The sequence below is a fragment of the Arachis ipaensis genome, chromosome B2 (genome assembly GCF_059453495.1).
Source record: "Arachis ipaensis isolate K30076 ecotype BB chromosome B2, ASM5945349v1, whole genome shotgun sequence".
Lineage (NCBI taxonomy): Eukaryota > Viridiplantae > Streptophyta > Magnoliopsida > Fabales > Fabaceae > Arachis > Arachis ipaensis.
The window spans coordinates 63,188,547-63,201,383 of record NC_142437.1 but is presented as its reverse complement, the minus strand read 5'-3'; the positions used below and the strand labels follow the sequence as shown (position 1 = coordinate 63,201,383).

General features: G+C 29.0%; 2 protein-coding genes across 2 annotated transcripts; both read left to right on the top strand.

Moving 5' to 3' along the window:
• Positions 1 to 4,787: 4,787 nt before the first annotated feature.
• Positions 4,788 to 5,702, top strand: LOC107628334 (basic blue protein). The gene is made up of 2 exons (XM_016331056.2): positions 4,788 to 5,034; positions 5,424 to 5,702. Exons 1-2 carry the CDS (start codon positions 4,860 to 4,862, stop codon positions 5,621 to 5,623), a joined length of 375 nt encoding a protein of 124 aa, XP_016186542.1. The 5' UTR covers positions 4,788 to 4,859; the 3' UTR covers positions 5,624 to 5,702.
• A 5,571-nt stretch (positions 5,703 to 11,273) lies between these two features.
• LOC148574130 (uncharacterized) lies at positions 11,274 to 12,626 on the top strand. Its single transcript, XM_088503449.1, has one exon. The coding sequence runs from the start codon at positions 11,274 to 11,276 to the stop codon at positions 12,624 to 12,626; it is 1,353 nt and encodes a 450-aa protein (XP_088359575.1).
• Positions 12,627 to 12,837: the final 211 nt, after the last annotated feature.

Genomic DNA, 12,837 nt, shown 5'->3' with positions numbered 1-12,837 from the left:
TTTTATAGGGACCCAACTAAAAAAAAATTGGTGCAGCGACCCAAATAAAAAAGAAAAAAAAGTATAGGGACCCAATTAAAAAAAATTTGGTACAAGGACTCAATTAAAAGGAAAAAAATATAGGGACCTAATTGAAAATTTTGCGAAACTATAGGGACTAACAGAGTAATTAAACCTTATACATATTTATGTATATAAAATCATAGATATTAAGTTAATTAAGTATACTACAATGTTTTTGTTTATTTGTGAGAATTTTTTCTCTTATTTGTGAAGGTTTATAACCCCCACCAGATGGTTTATGCGGATTTCTAAAACCTCCAAAATTTGAGGTGCCACAAGGTTTTTTGTGGGGGTTTTTAAAAACCTCCATAATCTATTCAGTCGGGGGGAGCGGGGGAGGTTTATGTGTGTTTAGTAGGGGTTTTATATTAGACTTTTGTGTCAGTTTTAAATCACTTTTGTGGCAGTTTAAAACCCCCACAAATCGATATTTTAATTTAACAAAATTAACTATTTTGTGAGATTTTTAAACTTCCACAAATCTTGTAATTATTTATTTATTTTTAATTTTAATTCATTCATTAATCTCATGTCATTTACATATTCTCAAATTAAAATTTTATTTTTTAATATGAAAATTTAAAAACTAAATTTTTTATAACACAATTCCTCAATATAAGAAATAACTCTATATATAAAATCATTCTCCGAATGTCAATTTCTATCACAAAATAAAGCTAACCTCTTTATTTGAATCAGCAATAATTAATAGAAAAAGCACAGAATTCAGATATGATATATTACACAATGATCATCACTGCCAAGCATTATTATGTACAACATATTATGAGTATACATCATTCTAAAGCAACTCAGATTAGAAGCAACAAAAATGCAATAGTGATACAAACAACAGGCAACAATTGAACCTTGATAAAGTTATTTCTGTAAATTTGTTCTTGAAAAATGCTAGTAAGCCAAATACACTGCAATCAATAATGAAACGATAGCACCTTCTTTTGTGTCCAGGACAGAGACAATAACATTGAATCGTTTTATGAAGAAGTGGCAATAGCTTGATAAATCAAATTCCATGGATTTGCTTACCTAAATCTCATGACCTCATAAGGAGAAAGGATGACCAATAGAAGTGCTAGAAATGGCAACTCAAGTTCACCTTGAAATAAAGATACAGTAGAAAATTTTTCATTCAATTAGTTTTTGAAGGTATGAAGAACAAAATAAATAGGAATTATTTTCGTTATTTTGTAAAAATTTTCATTCAAGTCTTCATCGCTACCCCACCCCATGTGACTCACTCTCTTTCTCATACCTTCCCTCTTTATTTTACTATTTCTGTTTCTATAAAATCATCCAATTTTTCCAATAGTTACACTATTAATTACACATGATAATGAACATGTTTTATATCAAAGAATTCTAATACGGTTACCATGTTTGAGTAGCCAATTAAATTCTAACATCATTTTCTAAGGAATTAGCTCCCTCAGTAAAAAAAACTCAATCTCCATTGGTTCAAGCCTTTTCTCTTTACAGTCAGACTCCAAATTAATAAAAAATTTCGTATTATACAAATTGATGTTTGGCATATTATAATATTATAGAATTATAAAGCATTTGAGACATTCCAAAATGATGCTTACAGAAGGCACATGTTGAAGTGCCATCTGAACATAAACTTCATCAGTTTCTAGGTCAGCCTACTAAAAAAAACCCCAAAAATTAACATACAATCAAAATAAGAAAATTTCAGATTTTTCATATTGATCTTTGGCTCAAAACTAATACAAAAACCAAACAAAAAAGGAAAATTTTCATACATGCAAAGTAACATTGTGAAGGAGACACAACAACTTGGATGGAAGATTGGGATAATTAGGAATTTGTCCATCCATATCTTTCTTCAAAGACGCTGCGACCTGAAACAAACAAAAAAAAAGATTCAAATCAAATAAATAAACAATTAAATGCTTGCTTTGATTATAGCTTATTTTGGATTCAAAATCCAACTCCATAATTGAAAAGCTTAACAGCTTTTTTAGCATGTTAAAGAAGTTGGTTAGGGTAGTTAAGTTAGAGTTGACCTGCTCATTGTGTTCTTGAGAGAAGTAGAAGATGTGTATTCCCGCCAGTGGAAGGCCAGGTTCACAAAAAGTTTTAACTGAGGGAGCTAATTTCTCATAAGCCAAAATCATAATACATTATATATACTTCAATTTGCATAATTTAAAAATAATTTAAAAGACAGTACAACATCACCATAGAAACAGAATAAAGAAACTATGGAACAGAGAATAAAAATATAAAATACAGATCTAAAAACGCATTGGTTACTAAGAGAGAAATGATAAATCCAAGACAAAAAAATTCTTTTAAATATAAACTAGTTACTAAGGTTTGTATACACTTAAGGTAAACAAAAGAATCTAATCTTTCAACAACAAAAAGACTAAATGCCATTTGCAATTAAGAATTGGCTAAGTATTCTAGAGCAGTTAAGAATAATTGCAAGAGAAGTAATAAAGAATAAAATTAGAATCCAAAACAACAATAAAGTTAAAACAAAATTGGTAACCAAAACAACAATCAAATCTGTTCTAATATAGCTGGATATTATAGTTAGAACAGCTCAATCAACTTCCCATATATGAGACAATGAACAATAAAAGATTTCTATAGATACAAAAAAATTGTTTATTAAGATAGCATAATAATTAAGAAATAAAGTGGAAGCATTTTGTGCCAATATGCAAACACATGGAATAAGAAGCACAATTTTACATGTGTTTTCTAAACTTGAAAGTGATCCTTATTTTACTGAGATCAAAGTCTGACCATCCACTTAAGTGCTCATAAATTCTATAAGAGTAGAAGCATGATGAACCTCAAAGTAGTATGAATCTAAAATTGATCACCCACAATAATTAATCCTGAACTTAGGATTTCAAGAAGGTAATGAATAATAAACAAAATCTTGAGCAAAGACCTTTTGTCAATGTTTAAGGTCTCAAGAGAAGGATCCCACATTCTTGTAAACGAAACCTCAACTTGTTCATCATTTTGAACTATAATTCTGAAAATCATTCCTTGAATCCTGGAGTATAACATCTTCAGTTCACATTTGTTTCAAATATTATTGTTATAGGAGATGATTGAACACATAAGATTGAAGAAAGAAACACACGGCAAAACAGAGAGGTTAGAAAAATTGTATATATTTCTACTCAGGTGCAACATAAAAGGCACTCTCGATTTAGTTGTGAAATCTAATAAGTAGTCGCATTTGAATATAACTTTATTGAGAATTGACTTGGTGGCATAATATCAAACACTGACACCATGCAGTTACAAAGAAGGTACTATTTCTATACACATCAAAGGTTCTTTTGATTCCTGGTTCACTCCAAACAAGATTCGAGTGCCTAAAAATCCAATTTGAAACAAAATTAGTTTCCAACTTGAGAAAGGTAATGCCTACTTGAATTTCAACAAGGTCATCAAGTAAATTTGCACTGCTATCTCTATAAAGCAAATCAAATTCACCAACACATATATTAGTCCTATACAACAATACACTAACTCTTAAAATAACAATTAATCATGATAATATGACATATCTAACGAATTCAAAGCAATATCTCTACAATAGTGTTTGAACCAAATTTCTTCCTCCACTTGAGCATGTTAGCATACATTAGCTTTTTCTTCTCGATATCAAATTTTCTTGCCCTTAGGAATCTATATGATAAAAAAATAGAGTAAGCAACGTAAGTAACATAACAAGATTATTTAGAAGAAGAAAAGGATTTCAAATATATATATATATATTAGTATCAAATTAAAAGAGTGTCACGAAATCAAAATTTAAAAATTAGCAAATCAATTTATCAAGATTTTAATTAAGAAAATAAACAATTCATCAAACACTTGGAGTGCTATAGAATTTGAAACAATGTTATCCATTAAGAGATAATAAAACTCATCGAATGTTATATCACATAGCAAAGCATTCAAAATCTGCGAATGAAAAAAAAAACGAATAAAAAGAAAAAAGAGAAGGAGAACCAGAAATTGAGAATGAGTGGAAAGAAGAGCATACAGAAGGGATAGAATGCCGATGAAAAACACGAGCATCATTGGCGGAGGAGAGTTGACCGAAGAGACACTTTCTCTAGATCTCAAAGGTTTGGGTGTTGCAATTAGATCTGGAAATACGTTGATGAAAGAAGCGTTTTGCCTTGATCTCAGTAGCATTAAGGCAGAAGTAGAAAGGAGATGAACTCTAGCAGCGGTGATAACAACAATGGCGGCAGTGGCGACAACAAAGATGGCAGTGGAGATGTCTATCGCGAGTTTAGGGTTTCGGTGAGCTCTCTTTTTTCGAGTTTTTTTTATTGAATTTTGTAAAAATTTTAATTATATGGTAATTCTAACAAAGGAGTTTTATTGTTAGTCTGTGAGAGTTTATCAAAATGTCACATTAATATATTGTGGAGACTTTTAAAAATTCTCCTTAAAAAATTTTCACAAATATATAAATCTTGTAGTGTAAATAAAATAATTTTAAATTATTATTTCTCTATTATTACTGATTTTTAATTGTATGCCAAAATCTTAAAAAAAATAGTTATTTATGAATGAGAGAATATAAAGATGTGAAACTCATAATTAGTCTTCATATAGATAGATATCTGTTGACAACATTAATTATTTGACACACAAATCCAAGGCCTTTAGTACTATTTAAACAAGTGGGGTATTGACGGTTTCAATCAAATACTTCCATAGGTGTCTTCTTAGCTCCATTCTTTTTGTTTCTAAGCAACTCTCAAAATATGGCCCCGGGAATAGGCAGTGCAAGAATGGCTAAAGTGCTATTACTGTGTATGTTGGTGCTTCACTCTGATATGGCTTATGCAGCTACCTATAGAGTTGGAGATGCAGCTGGTTGGACTTTTCATGTTACCAACTGGCCTAACGGAAAGCAATTTATGTCTGGCGATATACTCGGTAACTAATTTCATCTTTTTTTTTTTTTTTTTATAAAAATCATATAAAATTTAAACTTTCTATAATAATGTAAAAACTTCTACTAATAATAATATTAACATGCATTCTAAAAACACATATTAGATAAACTTTATTTATTTATATCATTTTTATAGATACCATAATGCATGTTTTTCATCTTAGTAATCTAATGAATCCAAACAGATCAACTAATTCCACCTTTCATGCAGAAGAGTTCTTAATTCTTTCTTTCTTTAACTTCTTTCTCTTTTCGGGTAACTACTATTTGCCTGGGAAAATATTAGTGAGGTTTCGAAGATTTATTTTCTCTTTTCTAGCACTACATAGATGACTCATCATTTTTATCTATTATTATTTTCAACATGCAGTATTCAACTATGCTGTTGGAGCACATAACGTGGTAGTAGTGAACAGAGCCGGTTATCAGACATGCAGTACTCCGCCAGGAAGCACGGTGTATGTGTCAGGGAACGATCGAATCACGCTCACCAAAGGATTGAACTACTTCATTTGTAATTTTCCTGGCCACTGTGAGGGAGGGATGAAAATTGCAGTCAATGCTATATGAGATTTCGTGTTTCATATGACGATTATTTTATAAGCTTAATCAATAATTATTATCAATGAATGTGCTTCTTTGAATTTAATTCGTGTATTTCCATAGGATACCTTCCATTTTCCCCCAATTTCTTAAACTTACCGAAGCGGGTCTGTACAAGTTGTCACCTGAATCAGATGAGTATTAAATTAGATGACAAAAAAAAATCTGTATAAAAGATAACTTATTAAATTAAAATTAAAAGTAAAAAATTAAATTAAATTTGAAATTAAAAATGTGGAAAAGAAAGCAACTTGAACGGCTGACTCTTTCTTTGTTAGGAGCTAATATTTTTATCTGTAATTATTACGGGAATATAAATTTTTTAAAATTACGGTTCACTTTATTTTGACAGTATAGATTATGCATGACACAAAAGATTTATAAAATCAAATTACTTTTATAAAAAAAATCATAGATTGACAAAAGTCTCTGGCTAAGAAGACCAAAGTATCTGTAGATAAAAAATCAAATAATAAAATTTTTAGTTATTATTTTTATATAAAAAAGTCTAATTTTTTATTAATAATTAATTTTAACATTCGTTATCTAAAATTCAAAATAATTTAACGTGTATACTTTTACATTTAATTAGGTGTTAACTATTAAGTCCGTTGCACAAATGAAAATAATTAATTTTTATATTTGTTATTTAAAAATAATATTTTTTCTCTCTATGTATATAAAAATATAATTAGATATTAACAAAAAAAATTATACTGATAGTTATAAAATTAACTTTTAATTATAATATTAGTATTCTTTTTAAATTATATGTAATAAATATTTGAAAGAAGAGAAATGAAAATATAGATTAGAAAGATAAGCGGTGAAAATTTAAAACTAAATAAAAAACAAAAAACCTATGTATATAATAACAATAATAATATTTTTATTTAAATTATATTATTTTGTTAATTTTATTTTCTGTAGAAGAGAAAGATAAAAAAAATAGAGAATGAGAGAAAAGAGAGAGAAAGATAAAGATGAAGAATGAGAGTGAGAGTGGGAGTTTGTTAATTTTGGAAGAACAAATTTTATTTTAATTGTAAAAAAATATCAAATGACATATTTTGATTTATCAAATTACTAACATAAAATATAAATTATATATAGAGTAAAAATAGTAGAGAGAAATAGAAAAATAGAGAGGGGTAGATGAGAGAATTTAGAAAGGGAGTTTATTAATTTTGAAAAAAATATTTTCTCTCAATTTTAATAAGAGAGTGTCATGTGACACATTTGATTATTAAATTAGATAGTAATATATGATATATAATATAGGTATATTTCAATTTTAATTTTAATGCAATTAAAGAATGGCATGTTGCATATTTTGATTGTCAAATTAGTAATTAGTCATTGATATTGATAATGATATATAAAATAGATAGAGTGATTGAATGAATGAGAGAAACATAGAAAAGAAGAGGGATGAGGGGAGAACTCTTTAATTTTGGAGAGAAAGATTTGATTTTAATTGCAATGAGTGAGTGATATGTGATACATTTTGGTTGTAAAATTAGTAAAGATGAAGGAAGAATTTTTTAATTTTGGAAGAAAAGATTTAATTTTAATTAGAATGAGAACATGTATATTTTGGTTGTAAAATTAGTAAGAAAAAGAAGAAAATTCTTTAATTTTAAAAGAAAATATTTAATTTTAATTATAATAAAAAAAATGAGATATAACACATTTTTTATTATAAAATTAGAGATCATAATAGATAATAGATTAAATAAATCTTATTAGTTGTCAAAAATTGGATGAACCTTATCCCAAGTTGCTAGACAAATCATTATGCCAATTCGGGAAGTTCTATGTTGTTGAAAACTAATTTTTTTTTTTAGCTTGTGAAGAATTTACTCAGTAGAATCGTAGTGATACATCTGAGTCTAAGAGAAACTGTAGGTGACTACTAAGTTACTTACGTATGTATGCATGCGGTCCGGGGACAGCTAGGATGGAATCGAAAGCATCTCCGCTGACTAAGATGATAGGAGAATGGGAAGACAGCCTGATCAAGAAGTCTTATGTCCTCTGAGTCGCACGGCGTTTTAACCGAAAGAACTTCTTTCGCAATTCATGCTTTTCTGTGCAGCGTGATAATTTGAGAGTCAGATGATTTATATTAAGAAAATTATATGGTACAGATCTAAATCTGTACAGATTTAAAGATTTGCTTACTTAAACCACACTTTCTAAAACCACACTTTTCACTTAAAACCGTAGCTCTTCACAAAAAAAAGCGTCACCTAATGGAAAAAAGTAAATTAGAAGATTTAAGAGAAGAAATAATTAAGTTATCAAAATTAATAGATCAAAAATTAATGATTTTAACTAATGTTAACTGTAATGACACCGAATTCTTAAAATCAATACAAAATGATTTTTCTCAAAATCTTTATTTTACTATAAGCTTTATTGAAGGACTTCAAAAACCTGAAAAAACTTATTTTTCACACGAAATTTCTAAGAAATGTTATCATGGAAATGATTCCCCACATCTTTATCATACTTTTAACCCACAATTAAATTCTATAGTAGATATGCTTGAAGAAATACTAGTATCCATAAAATTTCAAAGAAATAAGGAAAAAGAAAATCCAAAAGAAGAAAAATTTCAAAATATACAAAAATACCATCAAAATACGTTCCTAAAATCCAGGAAATGGAAGGAGAAAGAATGCTCGATTTAGACTATAAAATAAATGAAAAAGAAATTTTCGAAAACTGGTTGAATTCCTTCTTATTAGAAGCCTTTACTAATCCAAAACTTAATGAATTATCTGGAAGAAACATTTGGAATTACATAGAGTTTCATACTAAAGGAGCTATAAGAGATTATATGACATCAATAGAAAACCAAATAATAGAAGAATTAGCAACAAAAATAACAGCTTACGATAAGATATTATATATAATGATGATTCTATATAAAGAATTTTTTGGAAAAAATATTATAGATCATAAACAAGAAGTCTATAATAAAGAATATCAAGAAGCAAAAAACCATTTAGCTAACATTCACATATATGATCTATGTAATGTGGAGTCTTATATATGTGAATATAGAATACATTATTACAAATTAAAAGAAGAAGATAAAAATCATTATCTTAGTATATATATAACAAAACTTCCATATCCTGCTAACGAATTTATTATGGGAAGATTTATAAGAGAAATAAATAGAGGAACAATTGAAAATAATTTTGGTGGAGCAACCTCTGCAATAAGAGAGGAAATAAAAGAACGTTGTATGCAAGAAGCAACTCAAAAAAGATTTGCAAATATAATTAGAATTTGCTGTCAGGATAATGAAGAGATACCTCAAAAATATGGTCTTAATAAAAATTTTCAAAGAAAAAGAAAATATCAATTTAGAAAAAGAAAATACTATCCAAACTGGAAAAAAAAGAGGTATTTTAGAAAAAGAAATAACAATAAAAATAAGAAACAAAAAAGTGATTATTGCCCAAATAAAAAAGAAAATTGTAAGTGTTGGTATTGTCAAGAAGAAGGACACTATGCAAATGAATGTCCGAAAAAGAAGGATAAAAAGGATCTTACTAAACAAATAGAAATTGCTAAGTCTTGTTTCATGGAACCTTTAGAAGAATCTGATGATAACTTAGATTATATTTTTGAATATGTCTCGGAAACAGACTCAGAGACTGAGTAATAATGCTACATTTATTACTATAAAAATAACAGAAAAATTTATAAATGCTTTCATAGATTCTGGAGCAACACAATGCTTTGCTAGTTCAAATATAAAACTTGATTGGAAAAAATTAAAGAAATCATTAAGAGTTAGAATAGCTGACAAATCAATACATAAAATTGACCAAAAAGCAGAGATGGTTAAAATTTTTATTCAAAATTATAGGTTCATTGTTCCATCTATATACATGTTAGATTCTGGAATGGATTTTATTATAGGAAATAACTTTTTAAAGCTATATCATCCATTCATTCAAGAACTAACATATATAGTTTTAAAAGCTCCACACGATTCTTCAATAAATCAAAAATCAAAACGTATAAAAATACCAACTACTACTATAGATAAGATCTTAAAATTTAAAATATTTTCTATATTAGAGACATGTTATTTAAATTTATACTTTCAAATAAATATCCCAAAAAATAATCTTGAAATAAAGATAGAAGAACTTTTGGATGAAATTTGTGCTGAAAATCCTTTAGATATTAAAAATACAAATAACGAATTAGTAAGCATTAAATTAAAAGATCCGACAAAAGAGATAAATGTTCCAAATAAAATTCCTTATTCCGCAAGAGATAGAGAAGAATTTTCATTAGAATGTAGAGATCTTTTGGAAAAAGGAATTATAAGATTAAGTAAAAGTCCTCATGCGGCTCCAGCCTTTTATGTCGAAAACAATAATGAAATTAAAAGGGGAAAACGAAGAATGGTTATTAACTATAAGAAGATGAATGAAGCAACTATTGGTGATGCTCATAAACTTCCAAGAAAAGATTCTATTTTAGAAAAAATCAAAGGAGCAACTTGGTTTTCATCTCTTGATGCAAAATCATGATATTGGCAACTTCGTTTAGACGAAGAAACAAAGAAATTAACTGCTTTTACTTGTCCAACAAAAGAATCAACAAGTGTGTTGCTCTATGAATGGAATGTATTGCCATTCGAATTAAAACAAGCTCCAGGTATTTATCAAAGATTTATGGAAGAAAATCTAAAAGAGTTAAATGAATTTGTTTTAGTGTACATTGATGATATACTAATTTTTACAAAACAGGATAGAGAAGATCATCTTCAAAAATTATTAATAGTTTTAGAAAGATGTAAAGAAAAATGATTAGTTCTTAGCAAAAAGAAAGCAAGAATAGCAAAACAAGAAATAGAGTTTCTTGGATTAATTCTATCCACTCAAGGAAAGCTAAAACTTCAGCCAAATGTCCTAGAAAAGGTAAATTTATTTCCTAATAAAATAGAAGATAGAAAACAATTACAAAGATTTTTAGGGTGTATAAATTATATTTCTAATCAAGGATTCTTAAAGAATATAACAGAATACACTAAAATCTTATTTCCAAAAATAAGTACTAAAAAAGAATAGAAATGGGATGAAAAAGATAGTATGCAAATTCAAAAGATTAAAGAATTATGTGAAAAACTTCCAGAACTTTATATTCCAGAAGAAAATGACTACTTAATAGTAGAAACAGATGCTTCAGACATAACCTGGTCAGGATGTCTAAAAGCTAAGAAAGCTATAAAAAGTTTGGAGCAAGGAAAAGAATCACTAGATTCTAAAAATTCCCCAAAGGAATTACTTTGCAGGTATATTTCAGGGACTTTTACTCCAACAGAACAGAGATATACCACTCATGAAAAGGAAACTCTAGCAGCAATTAAATCTCTTAAGAAATGGAAAATTGATTTACTACCCAGAGAATTTACATTAAGGACAGATTCAAGCTACCTAACAGGTTTCATACGATATAATTTAAAAGTTGATTATAATCATGGACGATTGGTAAGATGGCAATTATTTTTGTTACAATATCCAATAAAAATTGAATATATTAAGGGTGACAAAAATGTTATTGCAGATACATTAACAAGAGAATGGAGTTCGTCTACAACGCATTAGATCAAGAAATTCAGAAATACGAACAAGAACTCGAAAAATGCAAGCATTGTCAGCAAATAAGGACACAGATCCAACCCCTCAAGAAGGCCATCGAAGCAATGAAATCAACACAACAACCAAAACCATCAGAGCTCAACCAGCTAAGCGTGGTGGACAAATTAGGTGAAGAAAAAATTCCAGAAAATAAAACAATTGCTGAAATTATCAAAAAATCCACCCAAGATAAAAAATATTATGTAATTTATAATGGCCCCATGAAAGGAGTATATGATGCCTGGGAAAAAGCAGCACCATTTACACATCAATCAAGGATAATTCATAAAGGAGGGTTTTTAACACTGGAAGAAGCAAAGGAATCTTTCAGGGAATATGAAGCTCTTCATCCAGAGCAAACCCTAAAAAGAGCAGATAAAGCTCCAATTCAAACCCAGAGAACAGGGATAATAAGAAACATTCCTACAAGGGCTGAAATCAAAGAAAAGAAAAGGGTCTGTAGATCAAATCTCAGAGAAACCCTTAATATAGTCCTGAACTGGACTGAAGAAAAAAGAGCAATTTTGGGATATTATCCTATTGCCAAAGAACAGCTAACAAAGCTGGTTATATTTCCAGATGCATCCCCATCGGACATCTATCAGTTTTTCCAGTATGGATTAATTGATACAATTTTAATTTTTAATGATCTAAAAATTATTAGTGAGTTTCCTGCAGGATTCGTTGATGCAGTGAAGAGATTTAAAAAGATGATTGACAACGTAAACCCAAGGGATATATCCCTAAAATTTACGAACAGTCAACCTATTTTTAATGAAGAAGAAGAATGCTTGGTTCCAGCACACCAAGTAATATTCATGTCCGTCTTCCCAGGAAATTTTCAACCAATTGATCAAGTTCAAGATTTAACAATCTACAGTCATGAAGGAAGGCTAGCCAGCACACTAGCAAGGGTCTTCGAAAGAACTCAAAAGATAAGAAGAGAATCTCACACAAGAATTAATTATAAAAGAAGAAATACTTTGCTTGTGTCTAGTAAAAGGAATGAAATTGAAGAAAGAGAGATGAGACTCTTAGTGGAATTTGAATCAGCATTCTACAACTTATCTGAACTCTTAGAAAAGCTCCCTGAAGGGATAAAGAGGAATCTCTGCTATTTGATAAAAGACAGAGAAGACCACAAGTACCAGCTATGCGTCTCAGAGTTATCTGAAGAAAGCAATAATAAAACGGAATCAACCCACATGATAAAGGAAGAAGACAACGCATCTGAAGGTCACATAATGAAAGAGGAAGACAGCACATCTGAAGCATCTCTCAACATTATTGCATAGTGACGTAAGCGCTTAGGTCATAGAGTACCAACAATGTAGCTGGTGCAAGATAATAAACAATGACGTAAGCAATGACGTCATAAGAAGGGTAAGGATGGGAATTGTCCATCAGACCCAACCATTATAAATAGGTTGCTTAGGCAATTGTAGAAGCATCAGAAAATAGAAAGCAGGAGGCTAAGAGTACTCATATGCTAGGAGAGCAAGGAGG

Coding starts and splice junctions, on each gene's coding strand:
- LOC148574130 (XM_088503449.1), top strand. CDS start 11,274: ATGGAGTTCGTCTACAACGCATTAGATCAAGAAATTCAGAAATACGAA.
- LOC107628334 (XM_016331056.2), top strand. CDS start 4,860: ATGGCCCCGGGAATAGGCAGTGCAAGAATGGCTAAAGTGCTATTACTG. Junction 5,035..5,423: donor TATGTCTGGCGATATACTCG/GTAACTAATTTC, acceptor TTCAACATGCAG/TATTCAACTATGCTGTTGGA.